Genomic DNA, 16,677 nt, shown 5'->3' with positions numbered 1-16,677 from the left:
CTGTGGGGAAAAGGGCAGAGGATGTTTCAAGCTGAGGCATTGGCCCTTTGTGGAGCTACAATGGAGCTCTTTCCCAGGGCATTTTAATAACTCCATGCCTCCAGCTCTCTCAGAATTTAATGAGCAATATTAGCGCTGGCCAAGTCGAAGAGGAACGGAATGGCTGGCAGCTAAGCTGCTTCTCTAGCACTGCTGAATATGACTGACAAGTGGTTAAACAGAATGTTAAATGCTGGACCAGGCTTTTTTCAAAGACACAACGGTACTTTTGAAAAGAGGTTATTCCGAAGCAAAAGGGAGCATCGCACAAACACCGGCTGCAAGAAGATTTGTTCGAGACAGTTTGAAGATTTGCAACAAACATTGAAGGGGACAGTAAATTCTGCAATAACAAACCGATGAACTAATGGGATTAAGGCTCATAAAAAAATCTACAGGTCAAACAGGTTCACTAAAATTGATAAGCAATTGATTTCAGTCCATTCAGCGAAAGGATGTTGTCCCATTAGGTGAACAGAGTGAGTTAGGGTTAGGGGTATATATCATCCCGAAGAATGTCGGCCCAGCTCATCATGAAAACAGCAGATAACTAATTGCTACAAGATGGAGTTGTTTCTTTGAAATTATTCACAATATTAAGAAATTGGTTCCAGTTAAAGATTCTTCAGACAGATTTCAATGTAATTCTAAATATATGTATGTAATAAAATACAAATATTACGAAAAGCATGACGTGAAAAGATGCAAATATAGACATGAAAGTTAATTAGTCTCTGAAAGCTTTCCTCTGTCATTAAAGGAATGCCTGGCACATCCTAGAAGAAACAAATGCTCACAATTCATTCGCTAAAAGAGTGCTAAGAGGACGGGTACACGTAAAACTTCACAAGGAACTCACTCGAAAATCAAATTATTATCATGAATCTTTTTGCAATTCATAAGAATCAACTCAGCGATAGCAAGACCTGCCAATGCAGCAGTTAGAGATAACACAACGTGGAGCTGGAGGAACACAGCAGGCCAGGCGGCATCAGAGATGGTGGAAAGTTCAAGTTTTGGGTCAGGACTCCTCTTCAGAAGCATCAACTTTCCTGCTACTCTGATACTGCTTGGTCTCCAAGTAGGAACTGTCTTTTTTTATTACAAATCAGACAGTGGGAAAATAAGACAAGTAACAGAATTTAATAGAGACAGGAAATTAATACAATTGACAGCAGAATTCAAGCAGGCCTGATAGGTAAGCAATTCTGGGGCATGACTGAAGGTGTACGGCCAGTAACTTTGAAAAGTAAATTAATAGGATGTATGGAAAGATCCCAGGGCCTGGTGATTACATTGCCTGTTAAACATTATGAGATTGTCGTGAACCTTGGCCTGGCTATTGGAGGGCCCAGCTTCAATTAGGAGTTTCAAAGGTTTGGTCGTATACAAAGGGGGAAGGGCACAGCGTTCGTGTTGTATTGGATTACTGTAACACAAAATGTATAATACTGTATTCCTTTGAGAGAGTCAGAGCGTCATCAACCTCTCCTTTCCAATGTGAGCTAAAGATTCATGGGGTAACTGCATCAACAGGAGGGGGGGTGGTTGCGGCTCTCTCCCTGCGTGATCTGGTGACTGGTTGACAAGATACTGCCATGGGCATGAATTCTGCCTGCCCCGAGTGACATCACCAACCCAAGGAAACCTAAACAGACAAATAGAAAGCAGGACATAACACCAGCGCCTCATCGGAGGCTCACTGATGATGTTACCGAGAATGGTGACGAAACGTCTGAAAACTAACCTTCCAGCTCAGCGAGCAAACTCACCTCCAGATATTCCTAACATTTTGTAGAAACTGGCATGCAGAACAGATAAAGAGTACAAATGTTCTCGTGTAAACACAACGGGCTGAATGGCCTGCTTCTGTCCTGTACCAGGTCTATATTTCTGAGGCATTTCCATTTATCCATCTGTTGTATAGTGTATCAGGATAAAGATATCATGTAGAAATGGACAGACAAGCTTATTTTTTCTTTTGAAAAAGCTGGCCCAGTAAGTCAGCGTGGGCTGTTTCCTCTTTTAGGGCTCAATGGTATCACTGAGATACTTAGTTTTACTTCATACTGGGATTTTTAAAAATTATTTATTTGGAGAATTTTATTCTGTATCTGACAGCCCATGCTGCATTCTCCACTTGTCAGGCTTTGGCAGAGAAAGTGCATTTGCATTTCACATTATTTCATTTCTGTGTCTTTGTATGGGACATTATTCATCAAAAAGATAATTTTCGTCCTAAATAAAAACTCAAAGAACTTCAGGTGATGCAAGTCAGAAACAAAAATGGAATTTGCTGGAAATGCAAAGCAGGTCTGGCAGCATGTGAAGAGAAATCATAGTTAACTTTTCAAACACTTCTTCAGTTCTGCGCAAAGGTCACTGGATCTCAAACATTAATTCTGATTTCTCTTCACAGATGCTGCCAGGCCTGCTTAGCTTTTCTAGAAAATTCTGTTTTTGTTTATTATTTCTGCCCTCCTCAGTCACTGATAATATCAAAAGTTTCCTTTCCTTCTATATTTTTACTCAATACCTACTCCATATATCGTCATTTTAACTATGTAAAAACTTGATCTGTTGGTATCAGATAAATGGAACTGCAGATGCTGGAGAATCCGAGATAACAAGGTGTGGAGCTGGATGAACACAGCAGGCCAAGCAGCATCGTAGGAGCAGGAAAGCTGACATTTCAGGCCTAATCCCTACATCAAAAACATCAGCTTTCCTGCTCCTATGATGCTGCTTGGCCTGCTGTGTTCATCCAGCTCTTCATCCAGATCAGTCTGTATACCTAGATCATAACGTTAAAAGGGAAACACAACAGGCACTATTTCAAATATTTTACTGGAGACTCTTCATCCGGTGACTGCTATATTCTCCTTCGCGGGATTAGCCCATTTGTATACACTGCTTTATTTTGACACGGTTTAATGCAAACTCGCAACAAACAGCGTGAAACAGCAGCCAAACAATTAATTTCCATCAGTGTTTAGAAGACTAAAAATTTCAAGACTGACCCGCAGTAGCAGCTTCGTGCCGCTGCGTCACCCTCAGCAGGCCCACACACAGCCCGAGAAAGGCCTCTCTCTCCCCGCCCCCAGGCCGCTCTCTCCAAGTTCCGGGACCAGTTCCTGCTCCGCTCGGACTCTTACCGACAGCCCCCGGTTCTCCCTGAACTGAACCCGAATCAATGCCGGTCTCGGAGCCCCCCTCTGTGTCCCAGACTCACATCTCGATGCGCTGCTGGAAGGAGCCTGCTGTTCTCTCGCTTCCCTGGGCGCTGGTCTCTCCATTGCGGTCTCTTTCAAACAAACCTCTTCCACTCACTGAATACATGCTCCTCAATGGCAGCTCAACGGAGAGCCTCACGCATGCGCTCCTCTGGTCAGCAATATGAGCAATGGGAGGGTCACGCATGCGCTGCATTCCCCAATGAGTCCCAGCCACAAACATCAGTTGGCTCCTTCCCCAATTCCCTCTGCTCCCAGTTTGAGCAAAGCGAATGGAGGCTGTGGGGGAAATGGCATAAAATGTTTCCATCTTGGGCATTGGCACGTTGTGAAGCTCCAATGGAGCTCATTCCCGGGTCATGTTAATGTCTGCCTCCCCCCGGTTTTCTCACAATCTGGTGGGGAAGCGGAGAAGCTGGCAGCCGTTCGGCCCATTTTAAAACCACTGTGATATTTCATTCTGCTGGCCTTCGTCCCACATTGACTCTGTCAAGGTCACACACAGAGCGATGGAATAAATGCGACATTATTACGAAGGCAGAATGTAACTGTGGTGCGGAGTCTTGCGGCGCAGCGGTAGTTTCCCTATTCCTGGGTCAGATGGGCCGTGCTAAAGCCACACCCGACCAGAGGTGAAGACTCATATCCCTGGGCTCGATGCAAATACCAGTTTGGAGTTGATGACTGATTTTATTCTCAGTCTGCTGCAGACAGAAGCCTTGTGATGAATGTGTTGCCGCAACGAATGACCCAGCTGTTTTTTTCTTGTTTGCGCATTCCTGGGACGAAGATGTCTCTGGCTTGTCCCAGCATTTATTGCGCGTCCCTCGTTGCCCCCATTGAGAAGTTGGTGCTGAGCCACCTTCTTAAATAGTTCTGGTCCATGTTCTGCCCACATTGCAGTTCGCAGGCAGTTCCAGGGTCTTGATTCAGAGACAGTGAAGGTAAGGGGACATATTTCCAAGTTAGGATGGTGGGTGACTTGGAGGGGAACGTCCCAAGTATCAAGGTCGTGTTCCTCCACATCAGCTGCCCAAGTCCTTTTAAATGGATGTATTCGTGAGTATGGATGGTGGTCTTTTTACAGTCTACAAAACTGTCATTTTACAGGGCTATTTAACACGGTTTCTGATACACAGAACAGGCGTACAAATTGTGAAGAAAATCAACTCGAAAGAAAAAAAAACAAGTCTCTGAAGCTGGAGAACATTTCAAAGTCAGGACAGAAGGAAATACAAATGTATTGATTATGACAGCGAAAAGGAGGAAATGTGTACGCCTGCAGAAGCCTTAAAAAACTAACAGTTAATGTACTGATAAATATGGAAAATGAGAATTGAAATAAAACTATGTTGGCTTACACAAATGTACATCCGTTACAATCAAAAAGAGGGGACTCCATTGTGGGGAATAAAAAATGGCTATCCAACTCTCTACTTTTGTTCTTTGTTCACAAAGGAAGACACACGTAACACACTCGGAATGTTGGTCAAACAGAGTTTAGTGAGAGAGAGAAACTGAATCAAATCAGTACTATTCAGTAAATTGTGTTGGGTAAATTCAAAGGATTGAAGGCTGGGAAATACCAGCGCCTGATAATTTATATCCCAGAGCACTTAACACAGTAGCCTTCGAAGTAATGCATGTTTTGCTCGTCATGCACCAAAAAGCTACAGGCTGGCCAATAATTTCCAAAGATTGGAGTGCAGCTAATGTAAGCAACCTATTTGAAAAAGGAGGTAGCGATTAAACTTGGAATTTTAGAGTAGTCAACCTGAATGAAAAAAAATGCAGATAATTTGGGATAAAACGTCAGGATGAGGCAGAGTCGGCATGGATTTGAAAGGCCTGTTCCTCTGCTGTTCTGTTCTATGTTGCCAGCTTGAAAATTTCCTGGAGTAGAAATGGCAAAGATGAGGTGTTAATTATAATTAACAAAAGCTTTCTAACAGAATCCCACATAAGACATTAGCATGTTAAAATGTAAAGCATTGAGAATGACTAAATAAAACTAGCTGGATAACAGGAAATGCAGAGGGAATGAATGATCATTTTCTCAATGGCAAGCTGTGACTAGGGGTCATGGCAAGAATCAGTTTTCGAATCAAAGCTCTTCACAATGTATTCACAATGGTTAGATGGGGGAAATAAATGTAATATCTCCAGAATTATTGATGACACAAAAGTGGGTTGAATGGTCAGCTCTCAAAGAGGAAGCATTGATTGTGAAGAAGTCGAGTCAGTGGGCAAATGCATATCAGGCACTGAATAATGTGGATGAATGGAAAGGTATGCACTTTGGAAACAAAATAAAAGGAAGGCAGGCCATTTTCTGAAAGTTGGGAAATGGACACCGTGGAATTTGGAACGACACCCGGGTGCCCACGTAAAGCAATCACTGAAAGTAAGCATGTTCATGCAGCAGGCAGTGAGGAAGGCAACTGGTATGTGTGTCTTCATGGAGAGAGAATTTGAGTACAAGAGAAAGGATAAATTATGACAATTTAACAGGGCATCTGTCAGACAATTCCAAGAATACTGACAGCAGGTTTGGACTCCTTATCTGAGGAAAGATGGTGCTCCTGTGAAGGTAGTTTTTAATGGGAAGATTGCTGGGATGGAAGGCGAGGCTGAATTGGTTGTGACTGTATGCACTGAAACTCAGATGAATGAGGGACTGTCTGAGAAATCTGTAAGACACTGACAGGCCTGAACAATATAAATACAAGAAGAATGCTTCTGATGATAGGAGTCATATTTTTCAGAGACAGGATAGGCCATTTAGGGCTGAGATGGTGATGATTGTCTTCATTCAGAGAGTGGTGTGCCTGTGGAATTCTCTGCCACAGAAATCAGCCATGCCCAACACATTGTATGATTTCTAAAATGAGCTGGGTACAGGCCTTTTGGACAAAGGGAGTCAAAATAAAATTGGCTGAATGACGAGAGACTAAGAGTGAAGATGGAGGTGATAATGGGAACTGCAGATGCTGGCGAATCCACGTTAATAAAATGTGAGGCTGGATGAACACAGCAGGTCCAGCAGCATCTCAGGAGCACAAAAGCTGATGTTTCAGGCCTGGATGATGGAGGGTTGATTTTCAGACTGGAGGCCTGTCACCTGTGGTGTTCCACAAAGATTGGTTCAGGGTCCTCTTTTGTTTGCCATTTGTATAAATGATTTGAATAAGAATAGAAGGCACGGTCAGCACATTTTGTGGATGATAACAAAGTTGGTAGCATAGACAGGAGTGGAGAAGGTTTCCCAAGATTTCAAAGGAATCTTGATCAAATCAGCCAATGGGCTGTAAAATGGCTGATGGAGTTCAATCTGGATAAATGCACGGTTTTGCATTTTGGTACAACAGTAGGCCTTATATGATTAATGGTTGGGCCTTGGGTAGTGTTGTAGAACAGAGGGATCTAGAATTCTTTGAAGTCTGCATCACATCGCAACAGGATGGTTAAGAAGGTGTTTTGCACGCTTGTCTTCGTTACTCAGTCCTTTGAATTTAGGAGGTAGGCCGTCACTTTGAGGTTCGAAGGGGCATTGGTGAGATCACTTCAGGAATAATGCGATCAGTTCTGCTCGGCCAGTTAGAGGAAGGATGTTATCAAGCTGGAGAAATTTGAGAAGAGATTCACTGGTAATTGCAGAGTATGTAAGGCTCGAGTTAAAAAGAAAGGATGGATAGGGGTCTAGGCCCGAAACGACAGCTTTCCTGCCCCTAAGATGCTGCTTGGCCTGCTTTGCTCATCCAGCTCCGCACCGTGTTTTCATGGATAGGCTGGGGCATTTTTTCACTGGAGAGCAGGATGTTCAGAAGTCACATTCTCGAAGTTTATAAAATACTGATGGGGTGAGACAGAGTTAATGGTCGTTGACCTTTGCCTGGGATGGAGGGATTAGAAAACCAGGGTGGACATTTTATTGTAACAGGCAAGAGATTTAAAAAAAAAGACACGAGAGGCATTTTTTAACATAGAACATGGAAGAATGTGGAATGAACTTCCTGTCAAAATGGTCTATGTGGCTATAATTACAATAAAACGACATTTGGATAAGTGCGTAAGCATGACAGGCTTGAAAGAAAACAGGTCAGGGACAGGTAGATGGAGCTAATTCAGTTTGGCATTATACTCGGCATCCACTGATTGGACTGAAGGGTCTGTATCCTCACTGTATGACTCTGTATGAGAGAAAAATAACAGAGACTGGTCATTGAGTTGGATGATCTGCCATTTTCATGGTGAGTGGGAGGAGAGGTTTGAAGGGCCGTTTGGCATTAGTTGGGCCAGTTGCTATTCTTTACGTTTCTATGACTGTGATTCCCAGAAACGATGTTGAGTATTGTCACCGGAATGAAAAAAAAACAGACCTGGGTGATCAATGTAACTTCAAACCAGATGATTGGCTCTTGCAGCTGAATCTGCAGCAGAGCGAATCTCCGGCGCACAGACCTCGGAGAGTTTAACAATTACTGAGGAGAAAAATTACAACTAATTCCCTGGGTTCCGGATCAAAGGCTGAAAGGAGGAGAAATTACATCCTTCCACAGGTACATTTGGAGATATTTCTGGCCTGTGACAGTATGGATGTGAATATGGAGTAAGAGAGACTGTAGATAAAGGGCGGGGGGGTCAGTCACACGTAACTGTGTTTGTGTGTCCGCTCGTATCATGACATTTCCGCGTGTCTCTTGTACAAATCAAAAAGATTTTCATTTCAACTCATCCCCCTGCTCCTCCACTAAACCCCAAAGATAGAATTCAAGGCAATATATTTGTTGATTTCAAGATTTCAGTCTGAAAGTGATGATAAGGCCAGCGCTCAGCTCAGAGAGGGCGATCAGTGCAGCAGCAAAATGCATTTAACTCGACAATGGAGCCGTCAATTGGAGTGAAAACTGTTCTGCCGCAAACCTTCCCATAACAGGGTCAGGAGAGATCGAGACTGGCTCTCTGGAGATGCGGAATTGCAGAGGAATTGGAGAGTTTCTGCCGAGAGAGAAACACAGAGAGGCAGCAGGAGCAGGGAGCTGAGGGCAGGTTGTCTCCGCGCCGTCCGCTCGCTGCCTTTAAGTTGCTCAGTGCCGCCACCAGCAGCTTCATTGCTGACCCAGTTCAGTCTGACAGAGAGAGATTCAGCGCAGAGTTTCCGACATGAGCGACAGTGCAGCCGCCGAAACGGCCCCTCCAGCCTCCGCCAGCACCAAACCCAAGCCTCCCAAGAAGAAGAAAGCGGCGGCTCCCAGGAAGAAACCAGCCGGTCCCGGGTTGGGCGAGCGGATTGTGAAGATTGTCGAGGAGAACCCCGATCGGAAGGGGATGTCTCAGGTCGCTATAAAGAAGGCGCTGCAGAGAAGCGGGGTCATTGTGCAGAAGCAAAATGCACAGATCAGGATGGCTATCAAGAGGTGTCTGGCGAAAGGCTCCCTGGTTCTGGTGAAGGGCCAGGGCATCTCCGGCTCCTTCAAACTCCCAAAGAATCCAATCAAGACAAAAGTGGGAAAGAAGGCGAGACCCGCAGCAGCCGCCAAGAAAGCAGCCGTGAAGAAAACAACGGCCAAGAAGGTGGCAGCCAAGAAATCCCCAGCCAAGAAAGCAACTGGCAAGAAACCGGCCGGCAAGAAGGCAGCAACGCCGAAGAAAGCGGCGAAGAAAGCAGCGCCGAAGAAAAAGACTCCCGTGAAGAAGGTGATAAAGACCAAGAGCCCCAAGGCTGCAAAGCCGGCCCCGAAATCGGGGAAACCGAAGGCCAAGCCCAAAGCGAAAGTGACGAAGAAAGCAGCAAAGAAATGAAGCAGTCGGTGTAACATGTAACCACCTGAACCCAAAGGCTCTTCTCAGAGCCACCCAAACCCGCCGATTGAGAGCGTAGACCTGAGGATGGAGAAGGCAACACACAGCGAGTGTGTAGTGCACTTCAGGTGGTTGTTTCACATTTTTAGTGACTCTTAATTTTGCACCAATCCATTACAAAAATACACTAATTTCGTGTCCAGTGTTAAAGGAGGGAGAACAGTCAGTGAGAGCGGCGACCTCAGCACAGGAAAGGCAGTGCACAGAGAGGGTGTAGTGCAGTCCTCCAATTGTAATTCCGCTCTGATGTCCAATTTTACACATTGCCGTATTTCTATTTCATTCCTCCCAGTAATGATATTCCGTTCAGTTTTCATTCAAGGAACCATGCGGATGTTTTAATGGCCTGTTGTTCCACTCAGTCTGTTCCAGTTTTCAGACTTATTATAACTGGGTGAAATAAAAATGAGCCGAGAAATTGAGATTGTGTAACTTCATTAGCGTACACTATTGGCTTTGAAAATGCTTAAATCGGCGGGTTTTGTTTAGATGCACTAACGGGGTGAAAGGCGGGTTGATCAGTTTGTCAGGGCTGTGTGAAAACCCCGCGCATTCCTCCTGCTTCTGAGAGACAAATCAGGCAATGGCCCCGCGCCTTCTCCGCGTTAACTGTGAGTTTGTTGTAAAACTATCCCACAAAGTACAGATTTTATCGTCGTCTGACATTACTTTACCTTTAAATATTTATCCTAAAATCAGGAAAACCGGCGGACTTTTTTGAAATGGACAAACTGTCATTTCAGGTGAACCAATCAGACTTCAACAATTGTTTTACTGCCTTTTCTGGACCTTCTCGGGGCTGAGGGACGGGACTGTATCCAATCCCAGCTCAAGGGCGTGCTCTCCACTGGTTTAAATGGGCAGCGCCGCAGCAGGCTCAGCATTGATAGCAGCAGCCTGTGTGTGTGTTGCAGAGAATGGCCAGAACCAAGCAGACAGCGCGCAAATCCACCGGAGGGAAAGCTCCCCGCAAGCAGCTGGCGACCAAAGCGGCCCGCAAGAGCGCTCCGGCCACGGGCGGAGTGAAGAAGCCTCATCGCGACAGGCCCGGCACGGTGGCTCTGCGGGAGATCCGCCGCTACCAGAAATCCACCGAGCTGCTGATCCGCAAACTGCCGTTCCAGCGCCTGGTGCGGGAGATCGCTCAGGACTTCAAGACCGACCTGCGCTTCCAGAGCTCGGCCGTGATGGCCCTGCAGGAGGCCAGCGAGGCTTACCTGGTGGGGCTGTTTGAGGACACCAACCTGTGTGCCATCCACGCCAAGCGGGTCACCATCATGCCCAAAGACATCCAGCTGGCCCGGCGGGGAGCGTGCCCGGCCCTGCACATTCACCCCGAGAGACACAACGGCTCTTTTCAGAGCCACTCAACCGTCCAGAGGGAGCAACAATCTGTCGGCGCTGTTGTTGACTTTGTTACGCGCCCGTGTTTTTTCTACATTTTACAGTGGCGTCGGCTTTTATATTAAAAAAAATTCAAATTGGCCGAGGAGTGAGTTTATCACTTTAATTAAAGACAAAACGCATGTTGCTGTAGGGAAGTTATAAATTGATCGCAGTCCATAATTGAAACCTGCCAGTTTACAGGAGATAATAAAATGTGAGGCTGGATGAACACAGCAGGCCAAGCAGCATCTCAGGAGCACAAAAGCTGACGTTTCGGGCCTAGACCCTTCATCAGAGAGGGGGATGGGGGGAGAGTTTACAGGAGATTTGAGTGAAGGTAAAGCGCCTCCCTGCCCATGCCTCCATTGGTGTTACCGCAGCTCTCACTGAACACGGCTGGGAAGGTGGGCGGGAGAAACAATTGGCGCCAAATCACCAACCGCTTTGTTTCAACATTCAAAACCCCGCCAATATATAGAGGGCTCAGAGTAGAGATCACACACTTTGCCTCATGCCCCACAGCCTGTTTCGGTGGATGCTATTCGGAGCAAAACCAGAAGTTGCTGTTTAAAAAAAAAACTCTGCAGGTCTGGCAACATCTCTGAAGAAGGAAAAAAATCGGAGTTAAGTTTTCGAGTCGCCTGACCCTTCCTCAGAACTGCAAGGGTCGCCGAAGCTGAAACGTTAACTCTGGATTTTATTTTCTTCACTGCTGCCAGACCTGCGGAGCTTTTTCAGCGACTTCTGGTCTTGTTCCTGATTTATAGCATCAGCTGTTCTTTCCATGTTCCTCGGAGAGTCGTTCAGGCTCGAAACATCATTTCCTGCTGTGTCGAGATTCCACGCAAGTTCATCCCGGTCCATGTATCAAGAGGGCACTGCCTTTAGTCAATGTTTATAGTCTCCATCCTTTTTTTTGCAAAAGCTACCCTTCTGTTATTGCAGTTAGGCAGTAGGTCTGAGTTTTTAGCCCTGTTCATTTTGAGGGCTGTTGCTGGGAGTAGAGGGGCTGGGCTATGAAACTGGCAGATAGTTTTGGGCATAGATCAGGTGAATCGCAAGGATCTTTTCCCTGGGGTGATCCAGTTAAATCTGGAGTGGGGTATATTTTTTAATGTGAGTGTCGGAAGTTGTAAAAAGGACAAGAGCAGCAACTTTTTTTAGACAGTAATTTGTCTGTTGAGTGTACGCCTTTAAAACTTGAAACAGATGTCCATGAATAGGAAAGGTTTGGAGGGATTTAGGTAAATTGCAAGCAAGTGGGTCCAGTTTGGCAGGACCCAGCTGGACTGAAAGATCTGTTTCCATGTTTGTCTCTATGTGAACAATATTCCGGCTTGGATTGAGATGTTGCAAGTTACTGTCACAGCACAGCAGAAAGTCTCTGCAGCTACATAGTCAAATCTCTCATGGATTTTTGGAGAAGGAAGAATAAGGTGTAAAATATCATTATCCATGGAAGTCAAATAGGAGTTAACCAAGTGAGGAGCTGGATGAACACAGCAGGGCAAGCAACATCTTAGGAAGACAAAAGCTGATGTTTTGAGCCGAGACGCTTCATCAGAAAAGGGGGATGGGAGATGCAGTTGTTTGTTGGAAACCGAGCGTCGGTGTTCAGCAAAGTGGTCCCCAAGCCTCCACTTGGTTTCCCCAATGTAGTGGAAGCCACAATGGGTACAGCAGACACTGTATACCACTTCGGAGAATGTGCAGGTGAACATCTGCTTGATGTGGAAAGTCCTCTTGGGGCCTGGGATGGGGGAGAGGGAGGTGGTGTGGGGGCAAGTGCAGCACTTCTGCGGTTGCAGGGGGAAGTGCTGGGTGTGGTGGGTTTGAAGGAGAGTGTGGAGCGGACAAGGGAGTCGCAGAGAGAGTGGTCTCTCCGGAAGGCAGGCAAGGTTGGGGATGGAAAAATGTCTTTGGTGGTGGGGTCGGATTGTAGATGGCAGAAGTGTCGGCGCTCACCCACCAGTCGCAAAGCATTTTAACTCCCTCCTCCCATTCCTCAGACAACATGTCCAACCTGGGCCTCCTGCAGTGCCAGAATGATGCCACCCGAAGGTTGCAGGAAGAGCAACTCATATTCTGCTTGGGAACCCTGCAGCCCAATAGTATCTATGTGGATTTCATGAGCTTCAAAATCTCCCCTCTCCCCACTGCATCCCTAAACCAGCCCAGCTTGTCCCCACCTCCCCAACCTGTTCTTCCTCTCACCTATCCCCTCCTCCCACCTCAAGCTGCACGTCCATTTCCTTCCTACTAACCTCATCTCACAACTACCCCCTCCCCCTGACCTGTCCATCCTCCCCGGACAGACCTATCCCCTCCCTACCTCCCCACTCTCACACTCCTCTCCACCTACCTTCTCCTCCATCCATCTTCAGTCCGCCTCCCTCTCTCTCCCTATTTATTTCAGTTCCCTCTCCCCATTCCCCTTTTCTGATGAAGGGTCTCGGCCTGAAAAGTCAGCTTTTGTGCTCCTGAGATGCTGCTTGTCCTGCTGTGTTCATCCAGCCCCACACTTTGTTGTCTCAGATTCTCCAGCATCTGCAGTTCCCATCATGTCTGACTTAAATAGGAGGTATTTGTTTTGATTGCCAGGGGTGAAGCACATGGTTTGTACCCCACTAGGGCTTGTTACCCTTGGAAATAGAGTATTAAAAAGCAACTTGAGAAAACAGAAGTAGCTAAACGATGAGTTACTGGAGTTCATTATGTTCTCTCTCCCTTTTAGGTGTGACTCCACACTCACATCACTGATATTGACTGCTAATGGCTGCCTGGGCAATTACAGGTGGGTTAACCCAGCCAGTGGTGCTCATCATCTGATGAACAAATTCAAACCGCATTAATCTCTGTATTTATAATAAATGTAACATGCATGCAGGCTTCAGGGTATTGATGATTAGGATTGAATATCTTTCTAGTGATGAGGCCTGCTCACAAGCTGCTTGACGCATGAGGGGTTGACAGTAAATATGCCAGTTTCCCACATATTGATCAAGTGAGTCAATGGCAGCATGGCTCAGTGGTTAGCACTGCAGCCTCACTGCACCAGGGACCCAGGTTCGGTTCCAGCCTTGGGCGACTGTGTGGAGTTTGTCCGTTCTCCCCATGTCTGCATGGTTCCCCTGCGGGTGTTCCGGTTTCCTCCCGCAGTCCAAAGATGTGCAGGCTAGGTGGATTGGCCATGCTAAATTGCCCACAGTGTTCAGGGGTGTGTGGGATGTTTCAAGGGGCAGTGTGGACTTGTTGGGCCAAAGGGCCTGTTTCCCCACTGTTGGGATTCTCATCTAAATTCAGCAATGTGTGTTGTTTTTAAAGTAAGTGCTCTTTTCGTACTGAGGCAGAGACAGATGTTCAACGTGAAATGATTGCCATTCAAAACTGCTCGGAAAGAATGTGTGAATTGACAATATCTTTGCAACACACCTTCTCTTCACAAAAAAAATGTTTTGAAACTGGATCCTGATAAGAAATTGCCATTTTTGTTTTTGTTTAATTATCTCTCAATGCATACAATGTAGCTGCATTAACCGCCACTGAACTGAAACCTCCAACTGGCCCATTAGCTCATTATCACATCTTGTACAATAGTTTCTTTTGGGGGGTCCGGGGGGTGGGGAACAGGGGTGGTTTTTTTCAACCTTTTGAAAATAAGAATACATCTTGTTTAATTTCTGTTTCAGCATTTGGTGCTGATGGTATCGGAAGGAGAATTTGGTGAGTACATTGAGAACAGTAGTTGGGAGGTCTTGTTGCAGCTGTACAGGACATGGTTTAGAACATTGTTGGAATAATGCATTCAATTCTGGTCTCTCTGCTATCGGAAAGACAAGCATTTGATTAGATTTATTGTGACATGTTCCTAAATAGTGAATGGTTTTGTTGGCAAGCAGTATTGCCAGATCATAGTCAGTAAGCACATACAGGCCATAATGTGAAAAATGGAAAGGATAAGGCATACAAGTTACACTCAGGATATGTGCAAGGCAAGATCAATGCTTTTGAAACTTAAAATGTCTATTCGTCAGTCTAATCATGGCAGGGAAGAATCTGTTCTTGAACATGTTGGTGTGGGTGTTCAAGCTTCTGTATCCTCTGTCTGATGGAAGAGGTTGTAGGAGGGCATTACTGGGGTCGCATGGGTTTTGATCTGTCAGGCTTCGCACAGCAACAAGAGCCCATGATTGGGAAGTTGGCTCCTGTGATGGAGTGGTGTGTGAACACAACCTTCCATAGTTGCTCGTGGAACGGGACAGAGCAGGTTCCATATCAGGCCTTTCTGAACCCAGACAGTATGCTTTCTATGGTGCATGAGTAACATGCCAAATACATGAGCTGCCTGAGGAAGAAGAGGCCTTTTTGTGCCTTCATTGGCATTGCATCTATGTGGGAAGTCCCATGAAGGATGTTGGTTATTGTAACTCTTGGGAATTTGACACCCTCAGCACCCTGCTCTGTTGATGGAGGTAAGGGTGTGCTCTGCTCTCTTCCTTCTGAAGTCAATTATAAGTTCTTTTCTTTTGTCAATACTCTGTTTTCTTTTTTATTATTACACCATGTCACCAAACCCTCCATCTCCTTCCTGTCATCTGAATCATCATTATTTGTTATCCATCCTATCATAGTGGTGTCAACAGAAAACTTATAGGTGGCATTCATTCGGAATTTGACAACAATAGTGAGTATACAAGGAGTACAGTAGGGACCTGAGAATGCATTCTTGAGGGTTGCAGTGTTTGAATGTTATCACAGAGCAGATGCAGTTGTCTATCTTCTCAACTGTGATCTGTGTTTCAGGAAGCTGAGGAGACTTGCACAGGGTGGAGCCAAGACTGAGGTGTTAGTTTTGAGATCCATCAGAAAGGGATAATGGTGTTGAAGGCTGAGCTGTAATTGATTAGCAGTCGCCTGATGTAAGTGGCCTTGTTGCCCAAATGTTCCAGGGAGATTGCAGGGCTGGGAAAATGGCATCTGCTGTGGGCCTGTTACATTAGTGGGAAAATTGCAAGGGATTGAGGCAGGCTGAAAGTCAAGAGTTCAAGTGGGCCATGACCAGCATCTCGAGGCACTTCACGATTTTGGATGGCAGAGCCACTGGGCAGGAGAGATGAAGGCACATTGCATGTGGTTTTAGGTACTGGGATAATGGTGGTCTTCTTTAACCAGGTGCAGAGTCCAGCTTGTAGGAGGGAGACAATGAAGATGTCAGTGAGTACCTCCCCATAGAAATTAAGTGCACAGTTGGTGCTTCAACTTTCCTTGGGTGTTCTCACCAGGAAGACAGATCTGACAACTGCAGTGACCAAGAGAACAGGTGCATTGGGGCCTGGCGGGGCAGGGGACACCATGCTGCTGGTATTCTGCGTAAACCAAGTGTAGAGACCATCAGGGAGGGATCTGTGTTTGTCCACTGTCTTGCTTTGCTCACTTTGCTTCATTTTGTTTACTGTGTGGTGTTTGGCCTTTGCCCACAGGTGGGGGGGACTCCATGTGGTTGGTTGGGGCCACTAAACTGGTCCTGCCTCTTGGTATCTTTGATGGATTTGCCAAGGCCTTCTCCTCTGAATTTTCTGAAACAGTCCTGGTCGTCCCCTTTTTGATGCTGCACTCCTGGTCTCCAGTAGGGAATGGATTAACCAGTTCATCCAAGGCTTCAAGATGGGGAACAGTCAGACTGACTTGAAACTTTTTACTTTAAGCTTAAACGTTCATAAGAGATTTGTAAGGGGTTCAGCTTCAGGGAGAAGCTGTATAGGCCAAGGCTACTTTTCCCTGGAAACATGTAGGCTGGTGGGTGACCTTAGTGTCTTTGAGGCTTTCCTCTGGATGCTCTGGTTGCCTCCCATAGTCCAAACATGTGCACTTTATGTGGCATGGCTACGCTATGTGCCCATTGTGTCCAGGGAAAGACAGTGACAGGGATGTAGAAGGGGACTTGGTTTGGGAGAGGTGTTCTCCAGAGGCTCGCTCGGGCCTTGAATGGCCTACTTCCACACCGTGGGGATTCGAAAATACCAAAGGCAGGAAAATGACATGCACCCGAGATTAATGTGCAGAGAGTCAGTGGCCGTTCATTATCAGAAGCAAATGACCCTGCAACGTGCTGTCCTGAGTCACTTCAGCTTTCTCTAATGCGATTAAGGGAGATGTG

At 46.0% G+C, this 16,677-nt stretch overlaps 1 protein-coding gene across 1 annotated transcript; it reads left to right on the top strand.

Moving 5' to 3' along the window:
• Positions 1 to 8,400: 8,400 nt before the first annotated feature.
• On the top strand, positions 8,401 to 10,624 carry LOC132207493 (histone H1-like). Its single transcript, XM_059643186.1, has 2 exons — positions 8,401 to 8,936; positions 10,136 to 10,624. The coding sequence occupies exons 1-2, from the start codon at positions 8,436 to 8,438 to the stop codon at positions 10,601 to 10,603; spliced, it is 969 nt and encodes a 322-aa protein (XP_059499169.1). The 5' UTR covers positions 8,401 to 8,435; the 3' UTR covers positions 10,604 to 10,624.
• Positions 10,625 to 16,677: the final 6,053 nt, after the last annotated feature.

Source organism: Stegostoma tigrinum, chromosome 49 (assembly GCF_030684315.1).
Source record: "Stegostoma tigrinum isolate sSteTig4 chromosome 49, sSteTig4.hap1, whole genome shotgun sequence".
NCBI classification, from domain to species: domain Eukaryota; kingdom Metazoa; phylum Chordata; class Chondrichthyes; order Orectolobiformes; family Stegostomatidae; genus Stegostoma; species Stegostoma tigrinum.
The sequence above is the reverse complement of the archived record's forward strand: the minus strand, read 5'-3'. Positions and strand labels throughout refer to the sequence as shown.

What these genes read in the sequence shown, in the direction of transcription:
- LOC132207493 (XM_059643186.1), top strand. Translation starts at nt 8,436, where the DNA reads ATGAGCGACAGTGCAGCCGCCGAAACGGCCCCTCCAGCCTCCGCCAGC. An exon ending in CGAAGAAAGCGGCGAAGAAA is followed by an intron (nt 8,937 to 10,135) that starts GCAGCGCCGAAG and finishes GCGGCCCGCAAG; the next exon opens with AGCGCTCCGGCCACGGGCGG.